We start from the raw sequence: 19217 nt of genomic DNA, 5'->3' as shown, positions 1-19217 counted from the left end.
CTCTGTCCCTAAGGGTGTCTGTTGCCCTAAAATTCTGCAGACCAATATTTGTATTTAGTATTATTGATTTTAAGTGTTTAGTTTTAGGCAAATTCTATCTTCTTTGTTTTTGTTTGTATAATCCCAAACTTTTATCTCCGAGGGGTTATATCTGTTTTCATCTAAAGCTAGGAATCCTGATTATCGGGCTATAAAAGGGCTGAGGCTCTCAGACACTTCTGGCCACCAGGAGTCTCTAGTTCCACCAGGTGCACTGGGCTGGGGCAGAGGGTACAGATTAAGCAACATGGAATGAGAAAGATTGGGTAGAGTTTAGGGATGTCACCATCACTCTTAACAGGTGATGCTTATCAGTTCTGGTTAACTGGTGGGGGCTGGAGTGGCTCTGCGCCCATTACAGGTAGGGGCCTGCTACAGCCCCAAGGGGCCCATCATGGATAGAAGGAACTCTGGCCCCCAGAGCAGCCCCTGTCCACAACAAGCCCAGGTGTGTCACTAGTGGAAGGGGGAAATACTCCTGTCTGACTGCAGTGGGTGGGTTGGGGGCTGCTCCAGCCCCCCAGACATCCCCATTAATCAATTAAACATCACCTTTAACTGGTTAACCTATTAAATGGGATTTTACATCCTTAGTAGGGGTAGATGCACACCATTCCTGTTGTGGTTCTGTGGCAGGCAAAAAGATCTTGCCCCATCTGGCTAGTTGGAATCACTTGTGTAACTCTGTGTCCTATAATCTATTCTGTAACAGCTGAGGGAGATTTTCAAATAGTTTAAGGCACTAGGTGGCTGTGCTTTTGGAGTGGGAGGGTCTGAGTTTTGCCACTGGTAAGTTTTGAGCAGTTGTGGCACAGGGATAACTGTGGAGTTCTAGTATTTTAATTTCTGTATGCAAAACTGAAAATAAGATGCTATGGTCAAACAGTTGGCTCCAAGAGACTGTGCCAGTGACCGAGAAAGCTTACAGTGACCTATAGAGCTTTGACTGGTTTTGTGCAATCAGCTGAGAATGTTACTTTTTGGTAGTAACATTTGATAGTGTTTTAAATATTGGTCTTTGAATCAGTGCAGCAGTTGTTGTTGGATCTAATGCTCCAGCTGGAAAGGGAATGGATGGCCTTTGTGCTGGCACTAGAAACAAAAGTACACACAAGTATGGAAACCAGCTGTGTCCATTTGCTAAACAACAGTCACAGAGGAAGGATAGACACACCTTCCAGTTCAGCTTTTCATTTCTGTGGCCGCATAGCTAGGCGTGAGAGTGAAAGATCAGCTGAAGGTACATAGGGGATAGGGAGAGAGGAGGAAGAGTATATGTCATGGAGATGTGCAATGCTCCATCATATTTAGAGAAATATTTCATGAACTTTAACATGGACCCAGATTTTTAAAACACAATATTTAAAAAAGGGAAATAGCACTGTTATAGCTGAATCACAGGCATCTAGGTCCTGTGCTGCCTGTACTGTCCGCAAATCAGAAAAAAAACCAAGTAACCAGTAGAAGCAAGATCCAAATGACATGAGTGCAAGGACTCCATGACTGTCATAAATAGCTGCAGCTCAATAGTGATCCAGGGCAGGTTATCTCCCCAGAAAAATATTACTTTTCCTCTTAGGCTCAAAAAACTGAAGCAAAAACTCATCAAAGGGGGACTTGAAAATTCATCCAGGAACTGCCTGAATTTGATTTATGGTTTATTTATCCTGTAGAGCTGGGAAAGGTAATGAACCAGAGTTTTGATCTCTATGGGCTTTCACAGCAGAGAGGAGACCAAAAAAGGTTTAACTATTTCTGATATACACACACGTCTTCCCTCTTCCAGAACTCTGGCTGTAAGATAGCAGAGGACACCAGAGAACACTGGTTCACAGGGTCCACAAACCCATTCCATGCTGGTTTGTGGTGCTTGCATTTACTCATGGTGGCAGTGTGGGCTGTTGGCATTTGATGTGTAGCCATATCCTACAGATATGGCTTGTAGGATGTGGGTCACTGAAAATGAGATGCTACCATAAAATTAGAGGCAGGTGCTGACCCCATCTCAATTTCTCAAAGACCCCCCCCCCCAAGTTACTGGCAGGCCAGCTGCAGATATCATGAGTGTCTGAAGGAGGCCTTGCTCCCCATGGAACTGGGATGTGCTAAGTTCCTGACTGTATCTCTAGCACTTGTAAAGAGAAGCGGGGAGGGGATTAACAGGTTGGTGAGAGGCATGTAAGGAGCTTGTTTTACCACAGAGGAGAAAACCCCATTTGGAAAGGAATTAAATGGAAAAACCTTTCAGTTCTCGGAAAAGCTGCTATAGTTCTTTTTGGTAGGGAAGGTCAGTTGCCCGGCCTGGGCAGAAAGGTCCAGCGATGATGTCTTTGGGTGCAGGGTCCTCCTTAAGTGCATCGGGCTGGAGCTGATTCGGTGTGAATAGAGAGCTAGCACGTCGGGGCCCAGGGCATTTGCTTCTAACTGGGTCATCTCTGGGGCGACTCCCTGCTCAGTCTTGCCGCCTGGATGGTTTGGCGAAGACTGTGAGCTGTGCCGCTTGGACGGAGGCGGGCTGTAGTTCTGGAATCTCACTGTTTTCACTTGCTGAAATGAGACCAGAGTCAAGAGTTACTTCCGCAGAACAGGGCTGGCCCGACTATATTGGTGGACTAAGTGGTCACCTAAGGTATCAGGCTTTAAATGGGGGCCAAATTAGACAGACATTACTTTTTTTCTCTATTTAAGAAAATATGAATGTTGCATTTCTTATAAACAAAAGCACCAAATATTGTACTTGTGAAACTTTGTCAGAAGCTGAGTTATATTATTTATTTCACATTGCAGAGCATAGCTGTGAATGTAAAGACAGTTAAAATGTGTCATTTTGTGAGACTTGAGTGTCTTTTACTGTTACTGTGCAGGAGCCTCCTGGGAAAGTTGTCATCAGGATGGTTTCATTCCTTGAGTAGAGCCATTTCTGCTTATTAGAGAAGTAATTACATGCAAGCAAAGGGAGCCAGCCAGGAGTTTCAGAAATCCTGGCAGGACAAGCCTGAGTTCTAATAGCCAGATTCAAAGCTCCTTACTCATTTCTCATTCAGACCCTCACAGGCTCTTGCCTGGGTTAAGATCTAGGTAAGGATGTGAGGATTTGGCCATAAGGGAGCAGGGGCTTTTGCAGACAAGACTGCACAGTATCTGCGCCTTCTGAATGGTTTCATTCTAACAATAAACTTGGGGTCGGGTTGGGTTGTGGGAGAGGAGGCAAAATCCTGAGAACTTTACTCAGGCATAAATCCCAGCCAATCCCATTGGGAATCCTGGCTGAGTATGAACTCCCTGAAGTAAGGCCCTCTTGAGACCTGAACCATGGTGAATAGTGAGCGGAAGCCTAAGGTCAGTCCAAGCAGGATTTTCCAGACTTTCCAGAGTTGGAGGGTAAAAGTGCACCACACACCTTGCAGTGACTCATCCTAACTCTACCTTTTCAGTGCTGTTCCGGGAGGTATCTGGTTTCACTAGGATGGAGGGAGGAGCTGATGGAGGTGGCTTTGGAGCTGGTTCACTTTTTGCTGGGATTTCTTTGGCATCCAGGATCACCGAGCTACATCTAGAAGGAGGTCTGCTTTCAGCTCCCCTGGGCACAAGCAGCAATGAAGCATCATGGGAGGCACTTGACCTGGCTCCTGGGTCTGCTGTGCCACCTCCGGCAGGGGTGCCATGTGGCTGACAGGAGACATGCTGGTATAGCTGAAGTTGCTGGGGCCGCACTGTGAGAGATGGAGTCCGGCTGAGAGAGCCGACAACTTGAGTGAGAGCTCCAGACTGCACGGGCCTCTGGAGTGATCCATCTGGGGGAGGAAGATCATTTTAAACTCAATAGGAGATGAAGGTTAAAAGAAAATAAATAAATAGACACCAAAGGACAAATATGAAAATGTAAAAAGAAGAATCAGAAAAGAGAAACTCTTGTGGTCCATCCCTTCCACCATCTCATGTAGGCTGCTGAGACCATCCTCTGTCCAAGGCTGGGTTGGACTGAATTCCTTCAGCTCTGCAGTGGCCTCTGCATGTTTGGGGCCTACTATAAATAACAACCGACAAGCAGATATGACTCCTTCTGCTCCCTGCAATTCTACAGTGGCGCCCTAAGCAGACTTTGCAAGTAATGGATCAGGCCTTTTATCTGAGAATCTCAGAGCTTAATGACTTCATTTCCCAGGACTCCTTTGTATTTATACAGCACCTAACACAATGGAGCCTCAGTCTGATTGGGATTGCAGCATGCTGGGGCAAGACAAATATTTAAGTACTATGGTACATCTACACAGCACCCTAAACTCAAAATAAGAGATGCAATTTGCACTACATAAATTGCGTTTCTTATTTTGAATCTATTTTGAATAGCTTATTTTGAAATTTGATACACAGTGCCAAATTTCAAAATAACGTGCTATTTTGAGACATCTCTTAACTCTTGTGGAATGAGGGTTACTGGGATGCCAAAATAGCATGCCCATTATTTCTAAATAACAGGCAGCTTGTGTAGACCTGGGGTAGCCATTTCGGGATACCTCTGTTATCCTGAAATAGCCATGCAGTGTAGACGTACCCATAGAGAAACACCATCGTCATCCATTTTCCAAATGTAAAGAAAAGAGGCACAGAGACAATGTGACTTGCACTAGGCAATGCAATGAGTCTGTGATGGAGTTGGGAATCCCCTGCTCTCATCATTGAGCTATACTTCCCTCGTCTTTGTCAGTTCATGTTGGCAGAACTCAATCCATGGAATTTAAAAATAAAAAAAGTCCCTAATTGTTCTGCCTGGCAATGACTAGGACAGGCTTGACTTTCCTTGATCTGCCTGTATGCCTCAGGATCCTTAAAGACTATTTGAGGCTTTGAGCCATGTTAACACATCAAAACCACACTGAATTTCCATGTCAGATCCTTGCATGAACAGGTGAGGCAATGACACATTTCATGCTGATTTGCCACAAAGTTCTACTGCCCCTCCCCCTGACAAATTGAAACAGGTGGGTAGAACCATAAGGCTCTGATCCTACCTGGTGCTAAGTTATTTCAGCAACATGGTGTGCATTCTTAACTCTCGCTGACTTTACAGATGTGGGCTCTTTTAAAAAAAAAAAAAAATTATTTTATTTTTGCTAGTCAACTACTGATCCTAAGCATGAGCCCTATAACTGAGCCCTCACTAGCTGGCCTCTCTGCTGTGTGACATCTGTTGTTTGCACATTGCAGCCTATTCTGTTTGAAATTTTACTTTCTAGGTCACACGTGCTTTATTCCTTTTGCAATTTCCCTCCTGCTTGAAAGATTGATTTTAAACAACCACTGTGGGAGAATGAGTCCATTAAGGTAAAACAACTTGTAAGAGAAATCCAATTTTGAAACTAAAAAGGTTGATTGTGTTGTTTGCAAATGAACCTCACCCCCTGCCAGTGACTCTAAATAGCGGTTCAAGCTGAAACTATTGAAAAATACATGACTCAGTTGCTCAAATGTAGCTAGAGATTTATTCCAGGGCAGTCAGTGCTGTCTGAAAGAAACCTTGCCAACTTAGTGGAAAGAATGTGGCATGCTGAGCTCTGCATAAGCCCCTAGAAAAGGTCTTTTTATGTGGTGAACCAGGGTATAACAGGAGGAGGGAGAAACGATGGTCTTGAGATTAAAGCCGGACTAAGAACAGGAATTTGATTACCAGCTCTGCTATCAACTTCCCCTATGATGTTATTCACCCTCTGCGTATTTCCCCATCTTTAAAATTAGTGAAATAATACTTTCTCATCTCATGCAGGCTTCCATGAGACCTGGTTTGGTGGTATTAGAGGTGAGCTATTAGTTATACCAATAAATAAACCTTACACTTATACAGCATTTTCATCTTGAAGAAATGTTAATATATCCACTGGCTTGAAATGGAGCCACCTCTGGAGCAGAAGGCTATAATCAACCAATAGATACTTATATAACCAATCTAATATATATATTGACCAATATATAGGTGATAAGGGAAGATTAGGGCAAGGGCATGGGTCAAACAGATACACAGACAAAGAAAGTGACATTTAACCCTATTTGCACCCAAAAATCTGGTAGCGAGATGTGCAAGTGCTGTCAAATATATCCATGTGATTAAGCTTTTTCACAGAATTTCACCTGAAGTTCTAATCAGTTACCAAATCAGAGGCCATGTTGAAGCTCTTAGAAATATCAAAGCTTTAAATTTTCAAGGAGCCAAATTGATTCTTCAGTAACTCTCATTACTCCAGCCCTAGGGCCTCTGTATTTAAGAGCACCTGCAAACATCACCTCCTCCCACTTTAAGCAGCAATGGAGATCAGTTAATTAATAAGGCGGGTCAAGGAGTGGGAAATGACAGTGCTGTTCTAGTCAGTATATGTTAACCAGGCCATTACATCATCTCTCCTGACAGACCTCCCCCTGCCTTCCGCATTCCATCCACCTGCAGGTTTTATACAAGACTAAGCTCTGGCCTACACCTACAAGTTAGGTGAACAGAGCTATGGCCCTCAGGCATTTGAAATATCCATCCCCTGGACTGTCAGAGCTCTGCTGATCCAACCCTGGGCGGAGATGCGGCCAGGTGACAGGAAAGTGCTTCCATTGACCTAGCTACTGTCACTCAGGGAGGCAGAATTCCTACAGCAAGGGGAAAAACTCCTTCCATCACTGCAGGCTGTGTCTATACTACAGGCTGACAACAGCATAGCTACAGCATCATAACTATGCTGCTGTAGTGCCTAGTATGTAGACCAGTGTTTCTCAATGTGGTCTATGAAACCACTTGAGAAACCTGCTCACTGGCTGCTCCGGTGTGTTTGTTTACTGGCTCTGCAGCCACGGAGCCTCATAGCTCCTATTGGCTCCAGTTCGGCATTTGCAGGCAAAGGGAAATGATGTGGGCTGAGCTGTCACTTCCCACAGCTCCCCTTGGCTGCAAACGGTGAACTGGAGCCAATGGGAGAAGTAAGGCCCCATGGCTGTGGAGCCAGTAAATAAACACACCAGAGCAACCAGTCTGCAGGTTTCTCAAAGTGGTTTCACAGACCACTTTGAGAAACACGGGTGTAGACATTGTCCCCATAGGCTTCCATCCCAGCTGGATGAAGTCTATAAAGCTGCCAGCTCTAGGAGCTGTAGCATATTATTTGTTACCAATATTACCTCATTCCTGAGTTGGAGTGTCTCAATTAAAGGCTCCGAGTACCATTTGCCCATGTGGGAATACACACACTGGCCCATCTCCTCCCTGCTAGGCACCCTCTTGCCAGAACTTACTCTTCCTTGTACTGCCACGTCCTCGTCTCAGTGATGTTTGTCCTGAGATGGCTGGCACAGTTAAGTTTCTCAGTGGTGAGGACAGCGCTGTGGGCATGAAGGCCGACTTCAAAGGCCTGCTTTGCCTTGGGCCACTCTCTGAGATGCTCCCCTGGGAAGAGAGTGAGGCAGTGGATAATGTCCATGTGGCATACAGGGAAGGCATTCTGGATTCAGAGAAACTGGATGACTTCCTGCTTGTACAGATGAAAAAAGGGATGGAGAATGCCAGGGAGGAGAGAGAGAGAGAGAGAGAGAGTTCATTAAATATAGCTACAGAGAGGCACAATTCAAATCCAAATCTTCAGTCCTGCAGACAGAATGAAGTTTTTTTTATTTGTTTGGGTTTTGTTTTTAGTTTATAAAGGAAAGGAACATTTGCAAAATTGTAGTCAGATCAGAATGTTTAGTTGTGATCTTTCTCCCCTCCCCCCTACCCACCCCCCATTAAAATGTAGCACGTTGGGAAAAAAAATGGTTATAGATTCCATATAGTTACACTTCCTAGTTCTGTTAGAGCAAGCATTCTCAGCCCTCTTGCTCCCATCAGCACATGCCCACTTTGTGCCTGGGCCTTCTCAGACACAACCTAGAACCCTTTGCAACAGTTCCCATGGTTGCTAAAAGGAAAGGGAGCTTTTAGGTGCCAGTGTTCCACCATAATGCCAGCTGGGGACATGCCAGCGATTGTGGGGTGCTGCAGCATTTTCCCCACTTACTAATGTGTTAGGCAGCACAGAAACCATCAACATCTTGCAGATGCTGTCAGGTGGCTCATGTAAATACTCATCATTAGGTCTGACTCAGCCCATGAAATTGGGGAAGTAAAGCTTTTGTGTTGTACTTAGCTTACCAGGCTCTGAAACTAGCTTGGTGAATTAACCTCTCGCGGTATTCTGGTCTGACTTGCACTTCTCCAAAGGGAAAAGGGACCATTTTCATTTCAGAGGTGTTGTAAAGATTCCATGCAGCAAAAACATGCTGGTTTTGTTCAGTGGCCCATTGTCCTGCACTGAATGAGCTGGTTGAGTGAGTCCACCCGGCTCACGGACATCACACCTTTGGCTCTCCGTACAGCTATCACTGGAAATTACTTAGCAAGCGCAATGGACCTTAATGAAAGGCTGCGGTAGCTTTTACACTGCTTGCCCTTCTGACCCCAGTTACTGAGGTGCTGTTGGAGCCCCATTGGGAGGAGCTGTCATGTCCCATTATTTCTCTCCTTGTCTGCTTTCCTTGGAGAGGGCATGTTGGCTTTTCCTCCTAAATCTGTTAAACTGCCATAAAGGCCTTTGATCTCTCACATCAGTGTGATGCTTAAATAACCCTTCCAAATGCTCTTAATTCAGTGTGAAAGTCGGCCCAGGGTGAAGGCTGCTAACTCCTCAGTGAGAGGAAAGTACAGCTCCTTCTGACTCATCTATGTCCCTTCCCACAGCTTGCTCGGGTGGCGGAAGAATGATTTATGGTTTAATAATGGTGTGGCGATTCGTCAGAATAACCATGTCTGGTTTTTATGATGAACTGTCCAAAGGAGGATACAGAATTGGCGCTTATGGCTGAGGTGAGTTGAGGGGAGCCAGGCTTTGTATTGGATTGTTTGTTTGCTCTGTTTGTCAGAAGGTGGGGCCATGGTGCTTGCGGAGAAATGAGCCAGAGAGACAAAGAATAATCACTGGCTACCTTTAAATCAGGCAGGATGTTTGGAGGGATAATGCTGGGATCAAAGCAGCGGCAGCATCTTCAGTGTGAATTGAGCAATTTAATATGGTGAAGTAAAAGCAAGAAACAAAAAGGGAGCCTGAGTGTATCTGTCAATGTCAGAGATCACGGGGAGGTAATTAGACCACCCTCAGGGGGACACAATCCGAGTTCCCTGGTAAGTGTTCACATAGTCCCGACTGAGGAGCAATTCCATAGGGGAACAGTTGATGGCTCCTTTGTCCAAAATGCAAGCACCCCTTCTCGTCCAGGGGCACTGGTTCAGGAGCAGGTCACAGGGCAGTGAGCCCCCTGCAAACCCTTCCTACTCCAACCTCAAGTTGGAAATGTGTCTGAGGCTTTCCAGGACTTTGAGTCTCTGAGGCAGACTAGCTGCACAAGATGTCATGGGCATAGATTAGCCCAGAACTCAGCTTCTGCTATTGCTAAAGCACAGGCTTCTTGGGCAGGAGGAGAAGCTTCTGTTACTGGCTTCTCTGCCCCAACACTGAAGGCAACAAGGGAACACACACCTAGAGTTGATCTGATCTTCCTACAGCAGTGGTCAGTGGTGAGGTATGTGGTGCCTGGCAGGTTTCTGAGATCGGGCACGGTAGCCTCTTGAAACTGGGAAGTTGGGCAGCCTCGCTCGGATTAAGTCCCCAGACCTGATTTTCCCTGTCAAGTGTGCAGAGTTTTTGAACTAGGCATGATGGGCATGTCTACACAGCAGGGCTAAAGCCGAAATAATCTACGCAACTTGAGCTACATCAATTGTGTCGCTTCAGTCGAAATAGCTTACTTTGGCTTTTGGCACTGTCAACACAGCAAGAAGTCTGAGAGAAGGCGCTCTTCCTCCGACTTCCCTTACTCCTCGTACAATGAGGCTACATCCACACTGCAGGCTTCTTGCGCAAAAGGTCTTGCGCAGGAGTGCATCCACACTGCCATGAGCTTTTGTGCAAGAGATGTGCTTTGGAGCAAGAGCATCCATGGCAGTGTGGACGCTCTCTTGCACAAGAAAGCTCTGGTGGCCATTTTAGCCATAGGGGTTTCTTGCGCAAGAAACCTCTGTTGCCCATCCACACTGTCTTCTTGTGCAAGAGCTCTTGCGCAAGAGGGCTCATTTCTCATGGGGAGAGGAATAACTCTTGCGCAAGAAGCCCTCTGTTCCGATGCTTTACTGGAAATTTACTTGAGCAAAAATGCACGTGCAGTGTAGATGCTCCGCAAGTTTTTGTGCAAGAACATGCGCAAAAAGCCTGTAGTTTAGACGTAGCCTGAGTGTTACAGGGGTCAGAATAAGAAGCCCTCCAGCTTGATATTATTTTGACTTTATGTTGAAATAACTGCTTGTAGTGTAGACGTGAACTATGTTATTTTGGAATAATGTCAGTTATTCCAAAATAATGCTGTAGTGTAGACGAACCCAAAGGGTTTAAGCAGCTGGGAAGGACATGTGAACCTTCTAGGCCTGGCTGCCATATCTGAAAAGCAGGGGCAACAGTTGGGGAAACTCTAGTGGATAGAGGGTCTCATCCCCCCATTGCTCTGCACCAATTATGGTTATTTACATCAGTGTAAAATGCTCCTAGATCAGGATAGGAGAGTTTTACTTTGCTTTGTAGTTGGGTAAGTGACTGTGCACAGTGTAGGTCAATGGAGAATCAAGTCCTGTGTTACACTGCTCAGGGGTGGAGGTAGGGTACAGGAAGTTGTATGGTGTTCAGGAATGAGTATGGGGGGAAAGGGTGGGGGCTAGCTCTGGGAAGCTGCAGGTTGGGTGATGGAAGAGAAATGCTTCCAGTGTAGCTGCTGTACCCATGCTACTCCTGGTTTTAATGGGGGCAGAGCCATTCAGAACCTGCATCTTGAAGGGGATGGCACTTACCTTAGGCAGCCCTAGCCCCATGCCACTCCCAAAAGAGAGTTGGGGTTCAGGATGACAAACAAGGGAGAGAGAGGCGGATGGAGTCAGTAGCGTGGGCCTTGGGGCAGGAAGCAGGGTAGAACCTGGGTCGCCCTTACATTTAAAAGGTGATCTTGAGTGTAAAAAGGTTGGAGACCACTATGCTAGAGCAACCCCATTTGGGGGGAATTAGCACACTGTTAATAAGCTCCAGCCTGCAGTCCAGGCCAGGCAGCAACTGGGTAGTAGCAAGTCTATCAGCCTGGAACCCTCTATTAGCTGAGGGCCATACATAGTTAATAGCTCTGTCTTGCAGTCAGACAGAGCAGTCGGAGCCTGTCTGTCTGAGGCCCCCAATCAGAGCAGGGCACCAATCAGTTAAGGGGTTCTGGCCTAAAGGTAGGCAGAGCAACACAGCAGTCTAAGGGAGATTAGTTCTCTGGTAGGAGAGTCAGCAGGCAGGCACCAGATCAGTGCAAGCCTCCTGGCCTAATGGCGAGGAAGCTGGCAGCCCTGAAAGTGGTGGGGTGTGTGTTAGAGGGATGCAGGTCCACCCTCTCCACTGTGTCCCAGCCCTGGGCCCTAACAGTGACAGAGTGGTCCACCACTGGGTCAGCAGGGACACCTGGCCACAACACGCTGATAGGTTTGCAGTCAGAAACACAGCCGAACCCTGTTCAGCTTCCCTGGGCTCCTTCCTACACTCACAGTCTCGGGGTACTTGGGTTATGGGGTTGTCATTTGTCTTGCTGGGGTAAATGGCTAGTGGCAGTCCCAACAGCTCTGCAGGGTTGCTGGTGTCTGGCAGCTCTGGTAGTTGCTCCAAGTCTCTGGCACTGTAATGGCTTTGATCAGCTTCAAGCTCCAGCAGTGGAGAGAGACATCCTGCTTCTCTGGCAGCTCTCCTCTAACAGAGCTGGCAAGGCTGCCTTTTATAATTCTGGTTCTTGTCCTTCCCCTCTGCGTCCAGCGGGCTGGCTGCCAGTATCCTGGTTCTGCTCACCGGGGGCAGTGACATTTCTCTCTCCATCCATCAGGGAGGGAGACTACACCCCCTCATGATGGGCATCTATCAGCATAGTACCAAGCACTTTGTAATCCTTCCTATATTTATCATCACAACACCTCTCTGGGAGCAAGGAAGTGCTTATTTACTTGTGTTTTAAGGCTGCGGGTACATGCTTCAGTACTTTCTCCAGTCCAATTTTGAATAATCAAAACCAATAGACTCCCTGCTAACCATCCTGCCCATCTCTGATGCTCAAGGTGCATTTTCACATGCATTATTTCATGTTTCTATTCCTTAGGTCAGTCCAAACACTTCCGCTCCCACCTTCACTCCCTTAACGCACTTGGAGTGACAGGGCTGTTGCATTTGTGAAAAGGGATGTGCCACTTTGATGTGATCACATATGAGAGGAAAGTTGGTAGGTTTGGAAATAATCCTCACAGTTCCTCAGCTCGTCATCTCTGCATATAGTTCTACTTTACCCCATCACTGCCTTGCTTGTAAGAGAGAAAAGAAGCTGAAGCAACCCACAATGAATGTTTCAGCAATGGAATCTCCACTTAAGAAAAAAGCCATGATGTTCCTAAAAGATGTTGCCTAGGTACTCATTTGTCCTTGTTTCAGGAGCAACCTAGCTATCTGTGAAAACAGTTTAATCACCTTTTTACTTTGTGTGTTTTGATTGTCTGCTTATCCTGAAGCACTACAGAGGGACTAAGAATGCATATGTGCGGTCTCCCGCAATCTTCCAATGATTACTTTCTCTTGGTTGCTAATGCATATTTATATAACTAGGTCAACACCTTTCAGTGTTTGGTGCAAACTGCTGCTCTGAAGACAATATTTGATTTCAGTAGGGTCTTGAAACAAATATAAAGGGGATTCTTTATCGAGGCCATTGGGTACAGAGAGACACTTGTGGTTCCTGATGGCTCTTCAGTGCCCAAAGTAATCAAGCATGCTGCCTCATGCTACTAACTGGGGTTTCCTTATATCCTGGCATAGACTAAGCAATATTGAAAAGGGTTTCTGAAAACACTACACTGTTGAAATTTCAGATTCAAAAGAGATGAATGAAGGATGTCACCATACTGCTCATCTGTCCATCTCATTTTGATCATACAGCAACTCCTCTGAGAGCACTGATCCATCCTATGAGATTTCATAGGGTATGTTTACACTACAAAGTTAATTCAAAATACAGCTGCTCCCCTAGTTGTGAACAGTCGAGTTATGACCGTTCGCACTTACGACCAAAGCTCCCATGGAGCAGTCGTAAAGGCAGTCCCTGAGTTACGACTGCAACCCGCGCTTATGAACACGGTCGCGTGTAACTCAATGGGGTTTGAGTTACAAACAGATCGAGTTACGGCCAAGTGTTTGGTCCATAACTCATTTGTAACTCGGGGAGAGGCTGTAACAACAATTATTTTGAATTACCTTTAATAGCGTCTACACAGGCAAACTGCTATTTTGAAATTAATTCGAAATAGTGGAGCCCTTATTTCAAATTTGGTAAACCTCATTCTACGAGGAGTAATGCCAAATTCGAAATAGCTATACTTAATTCGAAATAGGGGGCCTCCAGCCCTTCCCAGGGAGCCCTGGTGGCCACTCTGGGCACAACCAAGAAAGCTTACTCTCCTCTCCCCCAGCCCCGGAGACATTAAAGGGGTAGGCCCTGGCAACAGTGCCTGTGCCAGCTCCAAGCCTGCCAGCCCAGAGCTAGCAGTGGCCACAAAACATGAGCCAGCAAGCCACTGGCAGCCAGCCCTCCACTGTTCCCCAGGAGCAGTCTGCCAGCTCGCAGGAGCCTGACAGGGGCTGGAGAAGGCGGTCGCCTTCCTGGTCCAGGATGGAGATCATGGACCTTATTCAGGTTTGAGGGGGATGCTCCCAACGTCCATGATCTCCACACTAGACGCAGGAATGCAACCATCTTTGGCAGGATAGCTGCCAGCCTGACCACCAAAGGCCACATGCAAACCCAGGAGCAGGTTAGCATGAAAGTCAAGTTGGTCTGGCGAGACCCCCAACCCTGAGCCCTGAGCTTCCTCTCCCCCTTCTTCCCCTTGCTTCTCCCTTCCAGCTCCCTCCTCCCAGGTTTCCCCCTCCCCTCTTCCACCCTCTCTCTTCCCCTCTCCCACCTCCTTTCCCCAGTCTCACCAGAGGTTCATCCCCCCCGCCCCAGTTTTGTTCAATAAACCCAGTTTCTATTTTTGAACATACGTGTCTTTTATTTGACATCAGGAAGGGGGACTAGTGAGAGGTTAGTGGAAGGACATGAGGGAGGAATGGGGTCCGAGCCCCTGGTGGGGAGAACCGGGGAGGCTCTCCCTCAGTGTCTCCTGGATCCTGACAGCCCCCTGATGGACCCTCTGGATAGCAGCCTGCAGCAAGTGCAGCTGGGCTGATGGCAACAACCCCCTCGAGATGCACTGGCATGCCCAGGGGCAGCTCTGGCTCCATGTGGCCGAGTGCTGTGGTGTCCCAAGTGCAGGCACTCAGACACTCCAAGATAGGACTGCTTTTCTGTCCTTCATCGAGGTAGACAAGCAAGAGGGGAACCCTGAGAACTGTCTGTCCAGGGTGGGGGTAGGGTCCCTTTAAGCATGGAGCTCAGTTAGACTCTGGCAGCAGCCCCACACACTAAGTCCTAACCTGATGCCTTGCTGGCACTGGTTCCGGTCAGCCTTAACTTTGGTTCAGGGTTCACTCAGTGTGGACATGCTATTTCGAAATAGCAAAATGTGGCAGTCGGTACATAATCTTCAAAGGGAGGTAAAAGCACATACAACACGTGTGGCCAATGGCACAGTACAGAAGGGGATAATGTGAAATGAGATCCTGTTGTTCCAGAGCGGTGGCAGCAGGACATCACTCCATTCATGCACAGTATTGACAGCTTCAATCAGTATTCATAGGAACATCTCACTGCCCTGGAGCCAAGCAATGAGATTCTTGCATTATATCCTCACTATGATGAGCAGGGATCTAGGGGTCATAGTGGGCCACAAACTACAAATGAGTCAACAATGTGACATGATTGCAAAAAAAGCAAACATCATTCTGGGATGCATTAACAGGAGTGTTATGAGGAAGGCATGAGAAGTAATTTTTTCACTCTACTCTGCACTGATTAGGCATCAGCTGGAGTATTATATCCAGTTCTGGGTACCACATTTCAGGAAAGAGGTAGAAAAATTGAAGAAGGTCCAGAGAAGAATAACAAAAATGATTAAAGGCCTAGAAAGCATGAGCTATGAGGGAAGACCAAAATAATTGGTTTGTTTAGTTTGGAAAAGAGAAGACTGGGAGAAGACATGATAACAACTTTCAGAAATCTACAAAAATTAGATTTCCTTAATCTCTGATGATTAAGGAAAAGTTATTCTCCTTAATCTTTGATGATAGGACAAGAAGCAATAGGCTTTAAATGCAATTTGGAAAATTTGGTTTGGATATTAGGAAAAACTTCCTAACTCTCAGGATATTTAAGCGCTGTAATAAATTGGCTATGGAGGCTATGGAATTTCCATCGCTGGAGATACTTAAGAGCAGGTTAGACAGACATCTGTCAGGAATGATCTAGATGATGCTTGGTTCTGCGATGAGGGCAGGGGATTGGACTTGATGACTTCTTAAGGTCCCTTCCAATTTTAGTATTCTATGATTCTATGTCAGATTGCCCAACATATCACCCTCTATAAATATGCTATTTCACGAAAGGAAATCAGACCTGAAAAGGGGGACGACATAGTTGTTGGGGAAGATCCCAACTCTTCCAGTGACCAATGACATCCCCCTGAGCCAGCCTTCTTGGTACTTCCCCAAAACACGAACACCTTCTCCCTTCTGCAAATCCAGCTCCTCCGGCCCATGAGCAGTGTAGGAGTGTAGAGCAACGCACCTGGTGGAACACAGGAAGTTAGAGAAGTGTAAACATGCGCTGTGGAAAGATAGCCACCCAGCATGCTGTAAGGAGAGCAGATTACACAATGATCCTGTTTCTAATCATTCTGGGAGCTGATGCTGTTGGTTCTATGTGAGCAGAAGTTATTGCCTGAAGCGTCTTCATATGGCACTCACATCGTATATCTGGTTGCTGTCATGAATGTGGAGATGCTTTTCAGGGAGGAAACTGCTTATATCTTAAAGCCAGGGAGGATATGAATAAAAGAAAAGCTACCAGGAATGAGAATGAACCAGCTTTTTTTGACCCAGAACTGTCAGTCCCAGATAAAGGGGCCCAGCAAGTATTGAGGTGGGAGAATGCTGTTTTTGTTCTCAGTGATTACTCCGCTGAAACAACCCTTTAGGGACTGAGTTATGCCTCTGCCAAGGCAGAGCAGCTCTAGAGTGCAGGTAAAGTGCACCATCCAAAAGGCTGTGTCATCTCTGAAAGGCACAATGGGATCAGTACATGGTCAGCCACAGGATTTATTTACCTGGGAGCATGTGGTGCTAAACAGAGTGGGGTTATAATCCCACCTGGACACATGCAAAGAGGCTGTGCGTGCCATAGAATCACTGGACAGAGATCCCCATTTGCTTTGTTTCCCCCGACATTTGCTGTCAAGTTGTGGCTGTTTCCTTTACAAGTGTTTGGGGGCTCCCTGCACTGTCCCTTTTGTGCTTAGCAAACCTGCTCAGAGGGCTGTGTTTAAAAGAGAACAGACACAGGTTCCAATTGTGTAATGATACTGCTTGTTCTCAGCAAGGGGCCTCACGAGATAGAATGGCAAAAAGTAAGGCAAACAAAACATCAAAAATCTGCTCCACCTCTTTTCAATTTTACCCTTTTTCTAGGGCCTCCAGCTTTTTATTTGTCTCCAAGGAGACACATTTTATCTAACTGCACTGGGGTTTTTTTCTCCCAAGTGGGATGTGGACCGTTTTCAAATATCAGTCTGAGTAGCAGATGCTACAACAACTATCATCCCCTCAAAACAAAGTATTCTTAAAAAAAGGAGACTGACAAGGACTTTTTGCTAGTTTTTAAAAGCAATTGTTCTCTGTTGTTCATAACAACCCTTTGTAAGTTTGAAATTGAAATGTCTTTCCTTAATACAAGGAAAAATTCTTTTATACATGTGCAAATGGGGCTAAATTCAGGCCTGCTCTAACTCCCCAGTGGTTTATTTTTTAAATTGCAGCACTGCTCTTAAGCAGTAACTTGCACTTAGGCTAGTTTGTTACTATAGGATGTAAGCAATGAACTGTCCAAATTAGGGACCCAATCATGTTCATACTTAAGGATGACTCTAATTCTTCAAATTATTCCACATGTGCTTAATTTCAACCCCTTGAATACTCCAATTTCAGGTCATTAGAATTACTCGTAGATCTAAAGTAAGACATGTAAATCTTTCATGGATCAGAGCCTGCATATATTACTTCATGCATACATACAATTGGCAAATTTATGCATGAGAATAGTGCAAGATCATGCACCTTATTAAAATATGCTTATTTTTGCACGGTCTGGGTCTAGTTTTCAATATAGAATGCCCCATGAGCAGTAGATTGTGTTCAGTCTGATTTGTTCTTTCAGGGTTGATTATCATGAGAGCTAGGCAGCTGATTCTTGTTCAGTTGACAGACAAACAAAACACTGCAATATATTTATTTGCAAATGCTAACTCTACTTGTATTATTCTTTGAATGGTTTGTTTTAAAAATGAATTAACTTTTATATAGTTTCTTAATAATTAAAATTATTCATTAAATGTAAAGAGAATTTCAGTTTATTTTAAAAAATGGGGTTTAAAATGTAGAAATACATCAGTAATTCAATGGGCACTGGAAAGAGAGAAACAGCAGAAAGGTACAAAAAGACTGCATGTTAAGGTTGTAGTAACTGAAATATGATGAGCATAGTAATGTAAAGTGAACAAAAGCACTCAGAATCTCTGAAAAACCCTTGAGTCCTGACAATTCTATGTCTGTTCGTTTTCTTAAGAGTCAGGCTGTGAGTTCAAGAGTTTGACTAGGACTCAGTGATCTGGTGGATAGAAAGCATAAGAAGAACTAGGAGTACAAAGAATACAAGTTTTGAATCCAGTTTTAGCTACTCGTTGGTGTGTGACCAAGGAAAACTCTTAGTGTCCATTCTGCCTTGGCTCAGGCTGGCTAAACCCTCAGAATCCCACTGAAAATTAGACACCATATATCTGATATGGGCTTCCACAGGTCAAGCTTCCCACCACAAAGGAGACAAAGTGTCAATGTTTATACGTACATATTAGCTGATATGTGCTGTTGAAGATGGGGAAGGGTGACGATGGCAGTTGAGTGCCCCAGGGATCCTGGTGCAGTATAATATGAAGCGCTGACCTACAATGAAAAATGGAAACAAAGTAAGTAGAATAAAACGATCTTGAGACTAGGCTCTGTCAGCTGTTGGAATGGAACCCCACTCTGTGGGGAGTATAAAATGTTCCCACAAACACTTGCCATCAAAGCAAGTCAACAAACGTGTTCTGTTGCTTTATTACCCCCATGGCCTTGAATACCACTGAATGGTTTCTGTAGGGCTAAGGTCGGATGAATTCCAGCCCAGTTCAGTAGAGATTGTTACCATCTTTGCAGTGGATTGTTATTTCAGTTCATTTCTTAGTGGACAGGTTAGCTACATTCCACCCCTTGGTGTACACCACAATACATGCCCACTGACAACCTTGCTCATTTACACTGGTGTCAGTAAGAGGATAATAATCCCCTCATACTTTAAAATGGAGGAGTAGGGTTTTGCCTAGTTTTGGAATTCAATACAGCATCACTTTTTATTCAATTTTGAGTGGAGCTAGTTTGCCCTTACCACTACTGCTGTATGGCACAGAAAAATGCCCAGGTAGATACTTTCCTATTTCTGGCAAGATGCTAAGCTATGGGCTTATTAGCAGGGCTACTCTTGTGTTTGTAGAGATTTTCAGAACACCACTTAAACAGGATAAATGTCATCTAACAGCCATGACTTTCAAATGTTATGTCTGAGCATCAAATCTCCTAAAATCTATATCACTGCTGATCACATAACTATGAGAATCGCTTGAGTGAGGCAGAGTTCACTCTTCTTTCTTCTTTTATTTTTCCCCTCTTTCTTTCTTGATTATTCCTGTATTTGGGCAAGTCTTTGATTCACTTACTGGGACTGATTCTCTACTCCAGGCATGAAACCCATAAGGGAAGAGGAGCTGCTAGGGTTTGGCAAAATGTAATTTAAAATCACAAGTATGATAAGAAGGAGAA

General features: G+C 45.3%; 1 protein-coding gene across 3 annotated transcripts in view; it reads right to left on the bottom strand.

Annotated features, from left to right (window-relative positions):
• Positions 1-19217, bottom strand: part of SH3RF2 (SH3 domain containing ring finger 2) — a 115573-nt gene that overhangs the window by 15460 nt on the left and 80896 nt on the right. For all 3 annotated transcript variants that reach the window (XM_014576271.4, XM_075900303.2, XM_006128554.5), the window contains exons 6-10: positions 18208-18302; positions 15706-15876; positions 7309-7541; positions 3466-3833; positions 2281-2586 (exon numbers count right to left, since the gene is read on the bottom strand). In XM_014576271.4, coding sequence (XP_014431757.2) covers positions 2284-2586; positions 3466-3833; positions 7309-7541; positions 15706-15876; positions 18208-18302 — 1170 coding nt within the window. In that variant the 3' untranslated portion in view covers positions 2281-2283. The remainder of the gene's footprint in view (positions 1-2280; positions 2587-3465; positions 3834-7308; positions 7542-15705; positions 15877-18207; positions 18303-19217) is intronic.

The sequence above is a fragment of the Pelodiscus sinensis genome, chromosome 16 (genome assembly GCF_052426305.1).
Source record: "Pelodiscus sinensis isolate ZL-2025 chromosome 16, ASM5242630v1, whole genome shotgun sequence".
Taxonomy (NCBI): Eukaryota; Metazoa; Chordata; order Testudines; family Trionychidae; genus Pelodiscus; species Pelodiscus sinensis.
The sequence above is the reverse complement of the archived record's forward strand: the minus strand, read 5'-3'. Positions and strand labels throughout refer to the sequence as shown.